The 19910-nt window shown below is 44.8% G+C and overlaps 1 protein-coding gene across 1 annotated transcript in view; it reads left to right on the forward strand.

The window, feature by feature from the left end:
- Positions 1-19910, forward strand: part of KLHL3 (kelch like family member 3) — a 118398-nt gene that overhangs the window by 47738 nt on the left and 50750 nt on the right. Inside the window, exons 5-6 of the mRNA XM_040240031.1 lie at positions 3504-3666; positions 15636-15745. Of these exons, the coding sequence (XP_040095965.1) occupies positions 3504-3666; positions 15636-15745 (273 nt within the window). The remainder of the gene's footprint in view (positions 1-3503; positions 3667-15635; positions 15746-19910) is intronic.

The raw sequence follows: 19910 nt of genomic DNA on the forward strand, positions 1-19910 counted from the left end.
GGAAGGAGAGAGGGGAGAGGAAGGAGAGAGCGGAGAGGAAGGAGAGATGTTTCCTGGGACAGGCAGGATGAACTTCCCTTTGAGAGCAGGCGCTTAGCTCTGGAGAAGAACCACTGATAGTAGAGGCTCTTGGTGGCATCTCTGTGTGGGCAGGAATGAGGAAGGGGGCCAACCACTCCAACTTTTGCACTGAAAGTCCTGTGCCCTGGGAAGTCTTTCGGACCTGGGCAAACCTGGATGGCTGGTTACTCTAGTGATGAGACAAGGCCCAAGAATGGGGCAGTGGGGCAGAGTTTTTAGCCTTAGCCCATGGAGGTGAAGAGAACTAGAGACGAGGTTCAGAGCTGTTTTGGGGGACAATCAGTCTGTAAAATTTAAATCACTCAAAAAAGAAAAGAAAAGAAAAAGACTTTTATAGTGCTCTGTTAGTCAAGGCTGTGGTTTTTCCAGTGGTCATGTATGGGTGCGAGAGTTGGACTGTGAAGAAAGCTGAGTGCTGAAGAATTGATGCTTTTGAACTGTGGTGTTGGAGAAGACTCTTGAGAGTCGCGTGGGCTGCAAGGAGATCCAACCAGTTCATTCTAAAGGAGATCAGCCCTGGGTGTTCTTTGGAAGGACTGATGCTAAAGCTGAAACTCCAGTACTTTGGCCACATCATGAGAAGAGTTGACTCATTGGAAAAGACTCTGATGCTGGGAGGGATTGAGGGCAGGAGGAAAAGGGGACGACAGAGGATGAGATGGCTGGATGGCATCACGGACTCGATGGACATGAGTCTGAGTGAACTCTGGGAGTTGGTGATGGACAGGGAGGCCTGGCGTGCTGCGATTCATGGGGTCGCAAAGAGTTGGACACGACTGAGTGACTGAACTGAACTGAACTGAACTGAGTCAAGAAATCAAATGCATCTGCAGCCCGTGTATGTCTTCCTGGGCAAGCCTTGGTGGATGCGAATAGCTGGGGTCTGGCTGGCCCAGACACTCTCCCTGAGAGCCAGGGGAGCAGCTGAAAGCAAGGACTCAGAACATGGGGGTTGTTTTGGGGTGAAATGGATGCTGGGGGCCCCAAGTAATGCAGTCTGAGGCCAAACTATTCACAGCTATCTGATTTTTTTTTTTAAGTCACTCTCAGACTGTCTGTGTCTCCCACAGGGTAGGGGAGAGGATGGGTAGCAAAGCTGGGTTGAGGAGGACTTTGCTGACTACCCTGGTTTTTTGATCTGAGGGCAGGCTTCGGGAGCTGTGACAAAGTCCAGAGGAACTTGACCAGAGTTGACGGTCTGAGCACCCATCTGGCCTGTTCAAGCTAGTCTTCCCTGGCTTTTAGGAAAAACACATGTACACACACTTGAGCAGGAACTTGTTTCTGTCTCCCAGGGTACAGTATAAATACTCATGTGTCTCATGACCTTTTAAAAGGAACCTTAGCTCTCCTTTTGCTGAGAACCTACCCCAAGATGTTCTTTACTATTTATCTGTTGGATGGGAGAGTAGAGTGTGTTTGTTTGAGTCTTGATGGATTTGGGGGTGATGGCCTCATTCCAGTAGATGGTAGAAAAAGATCAGGGGTCTGACTTCTGCTGAATCTTATAGGCTGGCACATAGGTGCTCAGTAATTAAATGGTGAATGAGTGTGTTAGCTATTCAGTAAATATCTTTCTGAGTAAATATATTAACTAAGGGCTATAGGGCAGTGTTCTCAACTTGACTATACATTACAAGCACCAAGGGAACTTTAGCAGTATCTCACTGTCCAGGCTTCACCCCATTCCTATTGAGTTGGATCTTTGGGGATGAGACCCAGGCATCAGTATTTTAAAAATTCTCCAGGGGATTCTAATCTATAGCCATGTAGGAAATGTCTGTCTTAGCTCAGGCTGTCATAACAAAATACCACAGAGTGGGTGGCTTACACAACAGAAACTAATTTTCTCACAATGTTGTAAGTGCTAGATCTGGGTTCCAGCTGATTGAGTTTCTTGTGAAGGCTAGCTTACCAGTTTGCAGAAGGCCACCTTCTCCTTGTGTCCTTTCATGGTAGAGAGAGAGAACTCTGCTATTTATTTTTCTTCTTATAAGGGCCTCAGCCTAACTGTGAACTTCCAGATGTTCAAGCTTGTTTTAGAAAAGGCAGAGGAACCAGATATCAAATTGCCAACATCCGTTGAATCATCAAAAAAGCAAGAGAGTTCCAGAAAAACATCTACGTCTGCTTTAGTGACTATGCCAAAGCCTTTGACTGTGTGGATCACAACAAACTGTAGAAAATTCTTCAAGAGATGGGAATACCAGACCACCTGACATGCCTGTTGAGAAATCTGTATGCAGGTCAGGAAGCAACAGTTAGAACTGGACATGGAACAGCAGAGTGTTTCCAAACTGGGAAAGAAGTACATCAAGGCTGTATACTGTCACCCTGCTTGTTTAACTTATATGCAGAGTACATCATGAGAAATGCTGGGCTGGATGAAGCATAAGCTAGAATCAAGATTGCCAGGAGAAATATCAATAACCTCAGATATGCAGATGACACCACCCTTGTGGCAGAAAGTGAAGAAGAACTAAAGAGCCTCTTGATGAAAGTGAAAGAGGAGAGTGAAAAAGTTGGCTTAACACTCAACATTCAGAAAACTAAAATCATGGCATCTGGTCCCATCACTGCATGGCAAATAGATGGGGAAACAGTGGAAACTGTGTCAGACTTTATTTTGGGGGGCTGCAAAATTACTGCAGATGGTGACTGCAGCCATGAAATTAAAAGACACTTACTCCTTGGAAGAAAAGTTACAACCAACCTAGATAGCATATTAAAAAGCAGAGATATTACTTTGCCAACAAAGGTCCATCTAGTCAAGGCTGTGGTTTTTCCAGTAGTCACGTATGGATGTGAGAGTTGGACTATAAAGAAAGCTGGGCATCCAAGAATTGATGCCTTTGGACTGTGATGTTGGAGAAGACTCTTGAGAGTCCCTTAGACTGCAAGGAGATCCAACCAGTCCATCCTAAAGGAAATCAGTCCTGAATATTCATTGGAAGGACTGATGCTGAAGCTGAAACTCCAATACTTTGGCCATCTGATGTGAAGAATTGACTCATTGAAAAAGACCCTGATGCTGGGAAGGATTGAAGGCAGGAGGAGAAGGGGGCGACAAAGGATGAGATGGTTGGATGGCATCACCAATTCAACGGATATTTGCTTGGGCAAACTCCGGAAGATGGTGAGAAACAGGGAAGCCTGGTGTGCTGAAGTCCATGGGGCCATGAAGAGTTGGATACAACTTGGCAACTGAACAACAACAAAGGGTCCATGAAGTGGAGAGTAGCAGAAACTAAGGCTGGGGTTGCCTCAAAGGCCAGGCTGGGAAGTTTGGACTTACTTTGGCAGGCAGTGGAGAGCCATGCAAAGGCCTTGAGCCTGGCCGTGGTCTGATTAGAGCACCGCTTTGGGGAGATGAGACCTTGGTGGTGGGATCCTGCGACTCAGAATGTCACCTTCTCTTCCAGGTGCTGCTCCCAGCCGCCAGCTTGCTACAGCTCATGGATGTTCGTCAGAACTGCTGTGACTTCCTGCAGTCTCAGTTGCATCCCACCAATTGCCTGGGCATCCGCGCCTTTGCAGACGTGCATACCTGCACCGACCTGCTGCAGCAGGCCAATGCTTACGCAGGTAACGGGGAACAATGTAGCCGCACCTTTCCAAGCCTGTGAATTTAATAACCTGGTCTGTGGTGGACTCCTCAAAGATTATGAGGCCAGTGTGTTCTACTGAGAAGCAGTTACGATTTAGTCAAGGAGATAAGACACAGGTGGAAAGATAATTAACGATACAGGAGTTCAGCTCAGTGCCAAGTGGAATATGACTAATTGCCAGATGAAAAGTTCAGACAGTAATTTTCACTAGAGAAGAGGAAGGAGATCTGAGAAGAGTTCGTGGGGGAAGAATAATTTGAACTAGGTCTTGAAATTATCTTTGTTTAGGAAAATTTCTATTTTGATCAAAGTGTTCTGTGAATACCATTTGAAAAGTCAAATACTGTTGCAAGTCTCATAATGATGAGTCTCCTGCTGTTTTTCCATACCAAGTCTTGCTCTCTAGAGCCACTCACTTGCCTTTCTGAAAGAATTAAAATACATGTGCTGATTCAGCCAAAGGTTGCTTCATCTGATATTTACCTCTGTTTCTGTAAATAAAATGTTATACGACTGGTTCGGGGTTTATTAGTTTTAGATGTTGTCTGTTGACTTCTCACAGAAGAATAACTGTGCTTTCACAGACGTCCCCTCATAGATGTTCACTGTTCCCCTCTCTTTATTCTTCTAATATCATTTCTACAGCTGGGCTAAGTTATAATTGTTTTTTTATCAGAAAACTTTTGTTTTAATCAGTAAGGCAGTGACTAGATGCTTTTTCTTTTACGCAGTATTATGATCACTAACTCTTAGAAGATAGGTACGCTGAACAGTCTTCTCAGTACATCAGATAATCTGTTGAGCCCATTTTATTTTTCTTGGAGACATTCTCCTCACTAGAGCTTGTAATCCTGTGATTTTTATAGGGAGTAGTGATTTGAGGATGAAGGTCATGAGTGACCTAGGAAACAGGTCTGGTCATATGAATTGATAGAGCCGGTCATGGCTACCTCCTTCCCTTGCAGTAAAACCTCTCATTCTTCCCCTGCCCAAATGCTGGCACGGCTGCTGTCTGTTCTGTCTCCTGTCCAGGGAGCCAGTGTCTGGGAGTTAACTGAGGGCCTGCTAGCTGCTCACATGCCAGGTCCCTGCACTGTGTTAGCCCCTTGATCCACAAGTCAACAAGCATTTCTTCTGTTTTTCAACATCCTCTTTTTGCTCTTATCAAGACCCCAGGAGCCTATACAGACTCTCACTTCTTGAGGTCTGTTTCTGAGGACACAAATGGGACCAGACGTTAGGATGTCAATGATGATGATTTTTGTGAAGGACATTCCCCAGTCTGCCTAATTCTGAATTCCTCTGACTCTTTCTGACCCTAATCCTTGACTCTCCTGTTTCTCTCCTGTCCCTCCTGTGCCTGTATTACCTGGCATGATACCCTACCTCCTTTCTGTTCTCAGGGAGTGGTCACTAGTCCAGCCTTCTCTAGTCTGGCCACTTTCTTAAGGGATGTACACAGACTTTGTTTCAGCAAAAGCTGAAGGCTTAACTGAGGCCCAGGTCAGTGTGTGGACATTTGCTGGTGCAGAGGAGAAGGGAGAATGCTTAGATGCCAGAAGGTCTCTGTCTCCCCTCCCCAGGCCTCTCTATAGAGTGTGCATGCTTGCATCCACACATGTATCACACCCTTTTGTAGTTGGCTCATGAGATCATCAGAGGTTTGGGCTGTGTATTGAACTCCCCGTGTTTAACAAAGGCTCCTAGGTCTTGTGGCCTGGCTCTCCTCTACTTTCAGAATCCCTGTTTTCTCCCTTGCCCTTCTCCCTGTCTGATGGTGAGACTCACCTGTGGGAGAGTGGGGAGGTTGCGGTTTGGAGCACCTCGTGGTTTTGGTGCTCCCTGATCCTGAGGGCACGGTGATGTGGTTCCGCGGCATCGTGGGTGTGTGCTCTCCGTGTGTGTGTGCAGTGTCATGGTGGATGACTCTCAGCTAGTGTTTACTGAGCTTTCACTTTGGGTCACATCCTAGACTAAGCATTTTATGTTCATTTAAAGCATACAGTAGCTGAGGAAAGTAAAGCGCAGAGGGGTGAAGTCATTTGTTGGGGTTAGTTAGAAGAGACAGAGACAGGATTCAAGCCCAGACAGTGTTTACTCCAGAGCTACGTTTATAACTACTCTGTTCTGTGGCTTGCAGGCCCAGCTTGGACACAGGGTGGCCTGTGAATCAGAAGCTGTGGAGTGTTGGTGGCTAGAGCTGGCATTTTCCATCGGAAGTGTGAACCTCAAAGTCTGTGCCATGCAGTTACCAGATTCCAACGACCAGACGTTGTAGACAGATGGCCAGCTGTCTCTGCTAGATGCGGGTGTTTAGTCATCTTGGGGTGGGGAAGTGAGGCGTGGATGTCTTCTCTTCCCTGTTGGGAGGCTGCCCCTCATGGCACGCGTGAGCCCTCCTCCTTCTCTGGCTCGGTCAGTGTGACTGCAGGCTGAGAGCCTCCTCCCTGTTGTGCAGGCCTTCTGGGGAACCTGAGACCAGCTCCGGGATAGCTTTCTTTGTAGCCCTCAGCTGTGTGCAACTGGGAAGATAAAAATCATATTTTTAAGGTGGCGTGGTAATACAAAGGTTGTAAGACTATGATGAAGAGACATTAGAAGAAGCAGTGTGAAGTTAAGACTTCACCCTGTGTGGTATATAGAGAAGTGAAAAATGGTTAATCTGTGCTTACTCCATCACACTCAGCCACCACTGTGGGCCTGCTTTGTGTCTTTGGTTTTGCAACCCCTGAACTTAGATGGAGCCTGGCAGCTCTGCCATTGCTGCCTCCTGAGACAGAGCTGCTGTCTCGCCCATTTAAGTGTGGGCGTGTGGGTACTGACCAGAGTCACACTCATAAGGGGCAGTGTCGGCCCCGTGTGCTTACAGGCTTCTGTGGCCCCATGCCTTGAGTCAGGAGGTAGCTGAGCCCACAGACTGCAAGGAGACCCTCCAGATCAGAACCAGGGATCACACACACAAGCCAATGCTTTGGAGCCGAGTCACCCTAGGCCTGTTTTCTTTTCTCTCAGATGGGAGGTTGCTCCTCCTGCTTTGTTTTCAGCGTGGTGTAGAGGATTGGAGTCAGTGTGGGAGGGACAGGTAGGAGTGCCTCCTGCAGAAGTAGGTGCCACCATAGGGCCGTGCCCTGGATCCTCCCTGCCGTTCATGCCATCTGTGGCAAGAGAGCCTCAGAGCCCCATGGGACCTGGTGGAGAGATTCAACACCACGAGCCCTGCTGAACACTGCATGCCCTTTGCAGGAGAAGGACCATTCCTGGAGCTTCTGATGGTGGCTCCTCTGTATACATACGCACAGCTGGGTATGTCTGCCTTCCACGCCTTCCCTATCTCTGGCCAGCTGGCCTCTGCCCTTGCCTGTCCACAACCCCAAACTGCCTCTGAATTCTGTTCATGCTCCTTCTCTAAGATGAACTTTCTGTTATTATTGTTGCTATCTTGATGCACAACCACCTGTGATTATTTCAGGAAAGGCCCCATAGTCCTCCCCAGAGGGGGTCATGGGCAGCACCCTAGTGTACAGCTTCCCCCATCTCTCATCCCACATATATATTTTCCAGCCAAAAAAATCTTAGTATATTCTGAACATCTTTCTATGTTAGCAGGCATATTTCTATACCACTATTTTTAAAACTTTAGAGAATGTATTCAGTAAAAGCAACTTGTATCCATGATAAAAATTTCAAACAAGACCAAAGGTATGAAATACACAGTTGATCTCTCAGGTCCTCTTAAGGGAGCTGGGAACTCTCTTGGATGTTCCTACAAGATACATATATATTACGCTTTTTAACTTACACAAATAGAAGACTTTTGTGCTCATTACACTTTTTTTTTTTTAACTTAGTGCAACGTCTTGAAGCTCTTTCCAGACTCTTGTGGATGGCCAGTCTTACTCTTTCTGTCTGCTATATCACAGGGACGAACTATAATGAACTATAATTTAGGTAACCAGTCTTCTCTTAATGAACAGTAATGTCACCAGTTTGTTTTTTTTTCTTTTACATCAAATGCTTTAACAGGAATTCTTGTACATAATGTTTTGGAGTATACTCACTGGTATGTAAGTAACCTTGAAATTGTGCTTGTAGGGTGCCATCTTAGTATATAGCACAAAGTAGCTCGTAGAGAGTATGCATTAAAAGATACTGCCAAATTCTGTCTAAAAAGAGTAACTATTTCTGATTAGTCTTCAGCACCCTGGCGAAGGAGGACACAGCGTGACTTGGGGCTGGAGCACCAGCTCTTTCTACCTAACTGCCTGGTTGATTTCCTGTTTGCAATGGGCCTATCTCTTCTTCCTGTGGCAGTCCCTTCTGCTTCCTCTGGGTCCAGTTTTCCCCTTAGGGTTATACCCCCATATTTTTGCTGTGATATAAGTTATGCTGGGCTGGGGAAGGGTGAGTCCCATAGTTAAAAGCTGACTGGGCTGGGGAAGACCCTTGCCCCTAGCTGCTGATGCCATAGTTCTGCTGAGTACCAGGTAATTGGGAAAAGGACCCTCATATTTTCATAGCCTTTTTCTTATATCTCACTGTTATTGTTTCCAGGGACTGGTTAATCTTTAACTTCAGAGGCATGGGCCAAGGTTTATGGGGATTTTGTTGTTTGGTAATTGGATGACCATGCCTGGGCCATCAGCAGAGCTAGTTGGGAGGGATATTAATGGGACCCTATTAATGAAATGGCAATTAAAATTCTTTGAACAATGTGTTTACATCAGCCTGCCAAAGCTGAGCTGAAACCACCCAGCCATGGGATGGAAAAACCATTGAATTTCACATGTTTGTGGAGAGAAATGGCCTTTTTTCGATTGATTGAGTCACTTAAGACCATGGAATGAAGTAATTAAACTAAGGACAGCAAAAAACTTTGACAAAGCACTTGAAAAAACACAACCCTCTGACTTAGTGAGGGTTATCTGGTGAAACTGCTGCCTCCAGCTTGGCATCATAAGATAATAATGATGATGATGGTCACGGTGGAAGTTTCTGCCATTTCTGAATACTTGCAAGGTACCAGGCAAGGTGCTACACACTTCAAAACTGTAAGAGGTAGTTATTACTTTCTTAACTTATAGATGCAGAAACGGAAACCTTGGAGCAGTTCAGTAACTTGCTCCAGATCACATAGTTTGCGAGTGGCAATGCCAGGATCCATGAAGAGGCTGCCTGACTCCAGGGCCTGTGCTCTGAGCCCACTGTTTATTTTCACAACTCCCCAGGCCAGTTCAGCCTCTCTGCCCGTGGCCACTGCCTCACTTCTGCCTCCCCTTGATTTTCTGCTTCTACCTTGAAGGTGGCAAATGAAGCATTAGTGTGGATGCAGCTTGTTTTTATTGATAGTTGTTCTCCTTCTGGGAATTTTAGGAGACCTCCCTGTTCCTTCCATTCTCTGGAGAACAGGGAACTCTGCTGTTGAATCAACAACACTGATAACTGGGCAGTTTTGGTGCAGCCCTTTGCTCTGTGTGTATGATAGCAAGGGGAGGTACAGTACATACACTTTTGGAATTAAGTCAGCAGGGCAAGAGAGCTCTTATCCCACTATCCTGGGGTGAATGGAGGCGGTGAAATTTAGAGTCTGAGGGCTGGTGGTCGTGACCTTTGTGGGAAGTAGTCAGGTAGATCTGTGTTATTCTCTGTGGCAGCTGAGCTTTCTCCCTGGAGCAAGGAAACTATAGGCCCTGAAAGCCAAGTACTGATCAAGAAAGCTTACCTCTGCTCTCCAAAAATAGAGTAATAGAGGGAAGGGGAGAGAGATTTAAAGTAGCTCTGTTTTTTTAAAAACCCTACTAAAATGTTTTGATTCTGTTTGTGTGTCTACCTTTCGTTAGCAAGTCCTGGGGCCTGATAAGTGGTTCCATTCAGAGGCACTCACTCATACCTGTTTGCTGGGCCGCTGGCCCCAGAATAACTGGGTTCATCTCATCTCTGCAGGTCAAAGAAGTCATAGATGAGTTATCACTTCCATTTGTTCTGGGCTTGTAGTTTAGATAAAAGCTGATCAAAGCTTTAGGTTTATTTCACACCATCAAGGGGGAGGAATGGACTTGGGACTTGCTTGAGAGGTTGCCTGAGGCCTAGGAAGTCTTGAAGAAGCATAGGAATGGAAGCATGGTATTTTCAGAGCCGGATATCTGCAGACACTGAGAATTCACATTCAAGCAAGACAGACTCAAATAAGACAGAGCCTCCTCTCATGGGCATCATAGTCTCAGTATGAGAGAAAGACCTCTGGTGGTAAGATGGGTTGATGAGCACTGTGATTTTGATTTCTCATTTTGGTGACCTTGGGAACACAGAAGAATATCATGTCCTCTAGCCCAATAGGTGGGTCAGGGAAAGATTTCTATCCAAGGGTCTGAAATTTGAACCCAGGTCTGATGCCAAAATGTTTGAAACACTACTACTCTAAGACTGTTTTTTTAAAAGAAAATATAGTTAGATTCATATTTTCTTTCTCTCTCTGCAGTATCTATCTGCAGTATTCTTAGGATGTTCTGATGTCTATATCGATTTTACCAAAATGGCCTGCTCAGGACAGGCTTTTATTATTTTGGAAACTAAGATTCTTATCAGAATATTTATTATTTATAGATAGCATTAGTTTCTTTTTGTGTGTGTGTATACAAGAAACCCACTTTAATTATGAAGATTCATAGTCAGTGAAAAGTAAAGATGGAGACAACAACATCATGCCAACACTAATCAAAAGAAAGCTGGAGAGCTATATAGATAGCATTAGTTTCAAAACCAGGCTCTACCACTTACTGCCATGTGATACTAAGATCATGACTTAGGCTTTGTGGGCCTCCATTTCTTCATCTGTAAAGTGGAGATATTGATATTTGCTTCAGCTGGGCTTTTGGAAGATGTAAGTGACATAATATACATAGAATACCTAGGATGTTAGCCATTTTAGGAAAAGCCCTTAATGTTGTCCAGGCCTGCTTCTTTGAAAAGACCCAGCTAGTGTCCCTTTCCTGGGAATGTGCCACCCAGTTTCCTTATCCTTTCCACACTGGGAAGATATATTTGTGTTGCTTGGTGGGGAAAGGATTTATAATTGTCTGGTGCCCCTCGTCTTCTCCATAGTTTCTCATCCAAATAGGCAGGAACAGTTCCGTTGTGTTTCATTAATCAAAACTTGGACTTTTTTTTTTTTGCTGGAGAAAAAAAATTATTACTTGCAGCAAGTAGGGAGAACACTGAGTATCTTTCCCAATGCAGTGTCTCCAAAACTTACATCTTAGACAGTGTTTGCTACTTGTAGTAAAGCCTGGTTAATTGGAACTCCTAACCATTCAGAAAATGAAGATCATGGCATCCGGTCCCATCACTTCATGGGAAATAGATGGGGAAACAGTGGAAACAGTGTCAGACTTTATTTTTGGGGGCTCCAAAATCACTGCAGATGGTGACTGCAGCCATGAAATTAAAAGACGCTTACTCCTTGGAAGAAAAGTTATGACCAACCTAGATAGCATATTCAAAAGCAGAGACATTACTTTGCCGACTAAGGTCTGTCTAGTCAAGGCTATGGTTTTTCCTCTGTTCATGTATGGATGTGAGAGTTGGACTGTGAAGAAGGCTGAGCACTGAAGAATTGATGCTTTTGAACTGTGGTGTTGGAGAAGACTCTTGAGAGTCCCTTGGACTGCAAGGAGATCCCACCAGTCCATTCTGAAGGAGATCAGCCCTGGGATTTCTTTGGAAGATGCTAAAGCTGAATCTCCAGTACTTTGGCCACCTCATGCGAAGAGTTGACTCATTGGAAAAGACTCTGATGCTGGGAGGGATTGGGGGCAGGAGGAGAAGGGAATGACAGAGGATGAGATGGCCGGATGGCATCACTGACTCGATGGATGTGAGTCTGAGTGAACTCCGGGAGTTGGTGATGGACAGGGAGGCCTGGCATGCTGCAATTCATGGGGTCACAAAGAGTTGGACGCGACTGAACTGAACTAACCAGATACTAATTAACTATTTTTTAAGGAGGGGGTTTGTTTACACTCCTCCCTAAAGGGGAAAAAAGCAAGAAGATAAGAAAAGTTTAGATAAGTTTAGATAAGATGAAAGTTTATTTTGGAGAATCCCCTTTCATGGCGGCTTGCCTGTGGTTCAAAGATCCTATGCCCTTGCACATTCCACCTGTCCCCCAAGATTGAGCCTTGTCTGCCTCTTCTACCTTCCTGGGAGCCTGGCACAGTTCCCCATACCTGGTGGAGGCTCTCTATGTATTTGTTAGATGAATGAAGATACAGCCTAGGCTCTAGCTAGACTGAGCTGTTGCTGTTTTCTAGATATGCTCTGAATTGGCCTTCTTTTATTGAATGTGGAGTGCATTTCCTGGCATGGCCCTGTGGACTTTGGGTTGAAGTCACTGGTGTCTTATGTTACCCTTTTGTAAGCCAGTTGTCTCCTTCTAGACGTCAGCTCTACTTTCTTCCTTTTTGAAGAAACACTGCTTTTGGCCCATAACGTATGAACAGTTGTTGAGCACTTGCAGTGGTCTCAGGAAATGGGAGTTACTGTACATATATTTATCTAATGCCCATCTCACCTTTATGAGTTACGTGCTATTATTAGCTCCATTTAGTGGATGAGAAAACTCCAGCCTTAGGAAATTCAATACTTATATCACTAGAAAGTTTGTGGAACTCAGTGGAATTAAAGTGGGATTCTGAGACCTTTGAGTCCACAGCCTCACTGGCAGGTCCTGCAGTCTCAAAGGATGAATGATGCTGTGGAAATGGCTTCTCCTTTGGTGAGCAGTGCTGCCCGCAGAACTGGGCTTCGTAATGCAGGTACACGTGCACGTGGTATTTCTCCTTCATTTCTAAAGAGTTTCTTATAGATCTCAAGGTAGGCTAATATATGTTATCATTTTTGAACTTCAGAACAACCTGGAGATCGAGGTCAGGCTTTATGGTCCCATTTTATGATTAATGAAGTCAGAGCCTGAAAAGAAGGGACTATAAGAGGTGGAGCTAGGTAAACCCAGGTCTTCTGACTGTTAGCCACAATTAGTCACTACATTCTCCCTTAATACATTAACAGCAAAGCAAAAGAAATTAAAAAAAATTTCCAAACAAGTGTTAAAGGCAAAAGCTGATTCTCAAGGTGTATCTTGCGGGAGCAGAGTGGGTTCTCTCCAGGAAGTGCCTGAGAAGAGCACTGATCTGAGTCCAGAGTCTTCTGGGCAACTCCTGTTTCCCAGGAAACTGAGTTAGCCAAAGGAGCCTGTTCCTATTTTTTTCTACCCTGTTGTGTCTTGAGTGTTGCTAACAGAAAGGGGTCTCCTCTGGGGCTCAGCCCTGTGTCCCAGGCTGAAAGGAGAAGGCAAGGAGTTTCTTTCTGGGCCCTTCTTTGTGTCCTGCTCATGCCTTGCAAATCTCCTTTGGTCTCTGGGTGTGCCAGCCCTGAGTGAGAGAAGCTCCTGTCCAACACCTCCCTTGTTGTCTCCTCCCCACCAGACACTGCTTCCTGGGAGGATTTCTGAAGGGATTGCAGTGGGAGGTTCCAGATGGGCAAAGAAGCAGCCAACTTCAGAGAGATGGGACCCAGACTCATGCTGCGATGCTCTAGGGTGTGAGAGATGGGGAAGTGCGGAGGGCTGACTACCTTTTGCCTTGCTTTATCTCTGAGTACTTCTTGTTTGTCCACCAAGTCGTCTAGGATATGCATCATCGCACTTCCATTTTCTTCCTTTTCAAAACCCAAGTTTGTCTCTTGGCTTTGAGCTCTGAGAAAGAATTTCTTAAAGCTCAGAATTTTACTTCCTCACTTCCTCTTACACCTCCTCTTATTCTTTTCCCTCTTCTGAATGTTAGTTGTTTTTTTTTTTCTATCAACCAAAGATAAAGGTGGGAAGACCAGATATGGCTCTGGGACACAGAGATGTTGGCGTTGGCTGGTCTGCCTCCCCTGCTGAGCTCAGCCATGGCTCGTCCCCAGGAACTCTCTGCCCTACACTTGGTCAGTTTTCCTGTCTGATGTTTCTTGTATGTTGTCAGTGCATCTGGTGACTGGTCCAAAGACTTCTTGGGCCAGAAGAGTGTATAAGGAGAATCCTGTTACTTTCCAAGCCTCCAGGCCAAGAATGAATTCCCATCATCCAAAGAAATGGGATGTTCACTTTTATTTAAAAATCTTTAAGAATGGATACTTAAAAAAATAACTATAGTCTTAATATTCTGAAAGTTAGATAGTTGAATCTCATACTTAAAATCTATGCTTTAACAAAAGATTTTTTTTCTATTGATGTGTAGAGGAGCAAGACCAACTTCTTATGTTGTGACAGTTGCTTCTATCTGTAACGGATCTGACTTTTAACTTTGTGTTGTTATGTACAAACATCCCTGAGCCTCAGGATGGGCAAGCTTTAACTGTGGTTTCAGTTATATTATTAAGCTAGTGGAGAGCAAGTGGGGAGTCTTTTTTGGCCAGTGAGAGATGGAAAAGATTATTTATAACTCAGACTTTGAGAGTAAAATATTGACATTTAGGAACTCTGGATGAAGGGTATATGGGAATTGATGGATCTGAAATTCTTTCAACATATAAAGCTCAAAATGATTTTTACAAGAAATGGCTTAAACCTTAAGTTCTTTGTTTGATTTTTAAGAAGTTGATGAGTGTGATTAGCATGCTCCGATTTTATTTTCCTTGTGCAGCTGTGGCAGAGTTGATGTTTCAACATGGCCTCCCAGGCATGGTGGCACTTGGAATCTCACTCCAGGGACCAGCCAGACCAAGTTGGTGGGGATGTGGGTGGGGCTTCTGGAATTATCCAAGAAACTCTCAGGCTAGAGCAGGACTACCACAGAAGAAGGGGAAAGGTCTGGAGGGCAAAGAGCACAGGTGCTCCTGGGGTGATGGTGCAGGGTTGTGAGAACTGAGGAAGGAGCAAAGTCTGGGGCATATGACAAAGGACCCTGTGACCTCCAGAGACTCTTGCACCTGGAGTTGTCAGCCCTTGGGCTGGTTCACCTTGAATCAACTTGCAAACATATTCTCAATTCCTTTCTCATCAGAGCATGGGAGGGAGGGAGACGTGGTTTTTATCACCATTGTACGCATGAGGAGAATGGTGCCACAGGACACAGCTTGTAAATGACATAGTCAGGACTTGAATCTAGATTCCTTCTTTCGGAAGTGCCTGCTCCTTCCCTGGCATCTCATTGCCTCTGTATTAGCAGGATGGTGGCTTGGGAGAATGTCAGGGTCAGAATTGTCCTTGGCATTTCCCTCATGTGGCCCTTGGAGCTTTGAGATTTATCTCGTTCTCATTGTTCCCAACTCCCCTCTATATTACAGCCTTGGAAGGCCCGGCTGCTGTGGACCAGTCCCAGCAGTGGTCTTGGCAGCTGTGTTGCCGCCACACCCGGACAGAAGCTTAGTTGAGCCTTCTTGTGAACCAGAGATAACAGGCTTGACTTGGGCAGGAAGGGATGAACCCTTCTGCCAAGCTTCTAATGCTGACTTCCTACCAGAACCCCCAGAGACTTTGGCCATGCAGCATTTCTGACCCACTTTTGTTTGTCTGAGCGGCAGGGGGCACCGTCTGCAGCTCTGCCAGCCTGTGCCTTGAGGGGAAATGAGCCCAATTAAATAGGCAGGCCCCTGCGAAGTTTCTCTGCAGCGCCATTATTAATCTCATGGAGCATGGAAAAAATATAACCTCATAACTCTGTGCCCAATTTTCCTCTGTGATGATGTTCTGGAGAGAGGGTTACACAGGGGGATGCCTTTGCTGCTGAATTAAAAGGCTGGTTTCCCTCCAGCCAGGATGTCTACCTTTCTGTCTCCCTCCTGCCTCCCCCAGAGCTCCCTGGACTCTGCTCTGAATCCCACAGATTGTCATGGCCTTGGTTCACGGATGGGCAGGAGTGTGTTATAAATTTGTTTTCTGAACTTATGCTTTTTTTCTTTTTGGAACAGAGCAGCACTTTCCAGAGGTGATGCTGGGGGAAGAATTTCTTAGCCTAAGTCTGGACCAGGTGTGCAGCTTGATATCCAGTGACAAGCTGACCGTTTCTTCAGAAGAGAAGGTATGGCATGGTGCTCTTTGAAACAGAAGCCTCTCTCATGAGGTGGTTGTGGGAAGGACTTGTGATTCAGTGAGATCTCTTTTCCAAATTAAAAAAAAAAAAAGGTTTATATATCTTTTGTCCCTTAGAAAAGACTTTCTGGCCCATGATCACTATATATGCTTTATGGACCCTTTAAAGAAGGCATAATGGTGATGATGATGATGGCTTCAAAGCTGCTTCCATTTCTTAAACCTTTACAGTTTGCCAAGCCCTATGCTAAGTGCTTGATGTTCTTCAGCTCGTTCAGCCTTCACCTCAGCCCTGTGAGGCGGGCATCACTATTGTCCTCACATTACAGATAAGGAAGCAGACTCAGAGGCATTAACTATCTTGTTCAATGTCACTCAGTTGGTCTGCATGTCACTTGATCTTAACCACTGTCCCACATGGCCTCTTGTGAATATCCAGTATTCAAGCCACAACCAACCTTTGGGGAACATCTAATTCCAATAGGGAACTGGAATTTTTACTGAGGAAACCGAGTCCCACAGAGGGGTTAGGAACTGCTGGAAATCACAGTTAACTGGTTTATTGACTATGCCAAAGCCTTTGACTGTGTGGACCACAATAAACTGTGGAAAATTCTGAAAGAGATGGGAATACCAGACCACCTGACCTGTCTCTTGAGAAACCTATATGCAGGTCAGGAAGCAACAGTTAGAACTGGACATGGAACAACAGACTGGTTCCAAATAGGAAAAGGAGTACATCAACGCTGTATATTGTCACCCTGCTTATTTAACTTATATGCAGAGTACATCATGAGAAAAGCTGGGCTGGAAGAAGCACAAGCTGGAATCAAGACTGCCAGAAGAAATATCAATACCCTCAGATATGCAGATGACACCACCCTTATGGCAGAAATTGAAGAACTAAAAAGCCTCTTAATGAAAGTGAAAGATGAGAGTGAAAAAGTTGGCTTAAAGCTCAAGATTCAGAAAACTAAGATCATGGCATCTGGTCCCATCACTTCATGGCAAATAGATGGGGAAACAGTGTCAGACTTTATTTTTTGGGGCTCCCAAATCACTGCAGATGGTGATGCTGCCATGAAATTAAAAGATGGTTACTCCTTGGAAGAAAAGTTATGACCAACCTAAATAGCATATTCAAAAGCAGAGACATTACTTTGCCAACAAACTTCCATCTAGAGAAGGGTATGGTTTTTCTAGTGGTCATGTATGGATGTGAGAGTTGGACTGTGAAGAAGGCTGAGTGCCGAAGAATTGATGCTTTTGAACTGTGGTGTTGGAGAAGACTCTTGAGAGTCCCTTGGACTGCAAGGAGATCCAACCAGTCCATTCTAAAGGAGATCAGCCCTGGGTGTTCTTTGGAAGGAATGATGCTAAAGCTGAAACTCCAGTACTTTGGCCACCTCATGAGAAGAGTTGACTCATTGGAAAAGACTCTGATGCTGGGAGGGATTGGGGACAGGAGGAAAAGGGGACGACAGAGGATGAGATGGCTGGATGGCATCACGGACTCGATGGACATGAATCTGAGTGAACTCTGTGAGTTGGTGATGGACAGGGAGGCCTGGCATGATGGGATTGCAAAGAGTCGGACATGACTGAGCAACTGAACTGTACTGAACTGAATGGTAAAATAAACCATGGTGTTAACTGCATCTTTTCAGAAACAGAAACATGGCAATAGATATATATACTTAAAACTTGCCTGTGGTCGCTTTCATTTATTCATATGCTTACATATGAGTTGCTGTTTCTGTAGAATCAGTTTGGAGTATATGTATTTTTCACATTATTGATGTTGTGTATCATATTTGGGTCTCAGAAATTATGTGTAACTTCAGAGTTATGCTTTTCAGAAAATATATTACTCATGGTATGTTTAAGGTTGGCCATGTAATTTTGAGGCTTATTAATGAATAGTGGGTTTTGCCTATATTTTCTTTTTCGCAAAACCCATAATTTTTCCCCCCTTAATTGATCGCTTATTTCTGGAAATTTAATAGCTGGAAGCTTTGACAATTAGATGTTTGTCATTTGAATGCTAGCCTTTTAAGCTTTGAAGATTCTGTAATCTGTTCCAGGAGATTTGGTGATTTCTACTCCTTTTAATCACATTGTGTGATAGGCATAATTTCTTACACGGAAAATGGCTTTTTCTTGCAATATTGTGTTATAGCAAAATTTTTTGAGTGTATTCAAAGCAGTATCAGGGATCGTCAGTTAAGTTAAAATCCAGCTTTATGTAATGTTACCATGTGCAGAAAATTCAGTTGCATTGACAATCAAATAACCTGTATTCAGCAAAATTCACACTTGAACAGCAGTATCAGTTATACCAGTTTTTCAGTTTACTTCTCTACTTGCAGCCTGCAAGTTTCTTTCAACATATATTATAAAATGCAGCCAGGTTTCAGATGTATCTTACAACTATGCATCTTGAAATAGAGGAAATGATGATTTTCCATGTCTGTGGCTGGGCCCAGACAGCTTGTTTGCTGGAAGTTTGAAAGCATAGGTTCTGCAGCCAGAATAACTGAATTTGTTCCTGGCTCCACTACTTTAACAAGCTGAGCGACCTTGAACAAGTTACGTATCTCCTACCAGAACACATACACCATAATAATCAGGAATTTTGTCTGTTGTATGGTTACTGCTAGAGTGGCATCAGGTCCTTGTGTGCTGCGTGCTCAGGCGCTCATTCGTGTCTGACTCTTTCCAACCCCACAAACTAGCCCGCCAGGCTCCTCTGTCCATGGGGATTCTCCCGGCAAGAATACTGGAGTGGGTTGCCATGCCCTTCTCCAGGGGATCTTCCTGACCCAGGGACTGAACCCAGGTCTCCCGCATTGCTGCTGGATTCTTTACTCTCTGAGCCACCAGGGAAGCCCATCAGGTCCTTGGTAGATACAAAAAATGTTTGTTGAATGAATGAATAAAAGAGCCCTTCTAAATCTCAGTTTTCTCATCTGTGAAAGGGGGTTGATGATAGTATAGTATCTATCTTATGGTGTTGTTCTAGGGATGAAATGAGATGATACATGTACCCACTGATTGGAGCCTTTCTCAAGGGGAAGCTGTTGCCAGGCCCTGTGGTGGTCTGGGTGGTTGGCATGACCTGTGCCTGGTAGGAGCTAGGCTGGCAGCTGTCTTTTGGTCCGTCATCCCCAGCACCGTCTGGGCCTCTCCTAGAACTCAGATGCTGTTTTTCCTCATGAGCACTTGCTTTGCCCATGCCTCATCTCTTCTACTACGCTCAGGCTCCTTGAGGGCTATGAGGGCACCTTAGCCATCTGTGTGTCACACACAGTCCTGACGCAGAGCCCTGGGAGGCACTAGGAAGTGCTCAGCAGACATTTCCTGAACAAGTGACAAGGCAGACTGCGGTTGGACTCTGCCCTGAGCCAGCTGAGATTATGGGGACAATTTTAATATTTTTCTAGAGAATAAGGACAAATGTGGGAACTAGAGGTCAGACAGGGGCATGGATCTTTGTCATTTTCCCTCCTGTTTTTCCTCCTTGTAGTTTTTGTTTAAAATTCCTGTTATTTGAGAGAGGACAAATGGATGTGGTAGGGATCACCGAATCACTAGTTCTTTGTGATCATGCCCCCGCCCCCCATCCTTGCTCAGGTAGAGGAATGACGCAGAGAAGCAAGCCCCTCCTAGTCACCTGAGACTTTCCGATGGGAGGTGTCTCAGTGGGTAGAGCTAATCCTGTGAGCAGATAGCCTGTTTCTTGCATACCGTTTGAGACACAAAGTTCAACTCTCACCACATGTATGCAGCCTTGTTGACCCAGGGGCAGGGTAAGCAAGCTTCTGGGACACACATACTGTGAGGAGAAGGGATATGACTAAGTTCTACTGCAGTTTGACCACTGAATTTCTGGGTACTAGACTTTTCTGAATCTTTGCTTTTTCAGCTGGTAAATATGTTTCTACTTTTCAAGATTTCCACTCCTTATGAAACTCTGTTGAGGCTTTTCAGAGTGAGAACTAACAGAGAAATGACCCACATTTCAGGTATAGGTCAGCAAGAAATTGGTTGGGTCTCTTCAAAAAATTAGATTAGTGTCAAGTATGTGTTAGAAAGAGAAGTACAGATTTGTTTCTTTCTGCATGATCACATTTTATGTACTATTATCTCCTAAA

This window comes from Oryx dammah, unplaced genomic scaffold (genome assembly GCF_014754425.2).
Source record: "Oryx dammah isolate SB20612 unplaced genomic scaffold, SCBI_Odam_1.1 HiC_scaffold_5, whole genome shotgun sequence".
Classification (NCBI taxonomy): Eukaryota; Metazoa; Chordata; class Mammalia; order Artiodactyla; family Bovidae; genus Oryx; species Oryx dammah.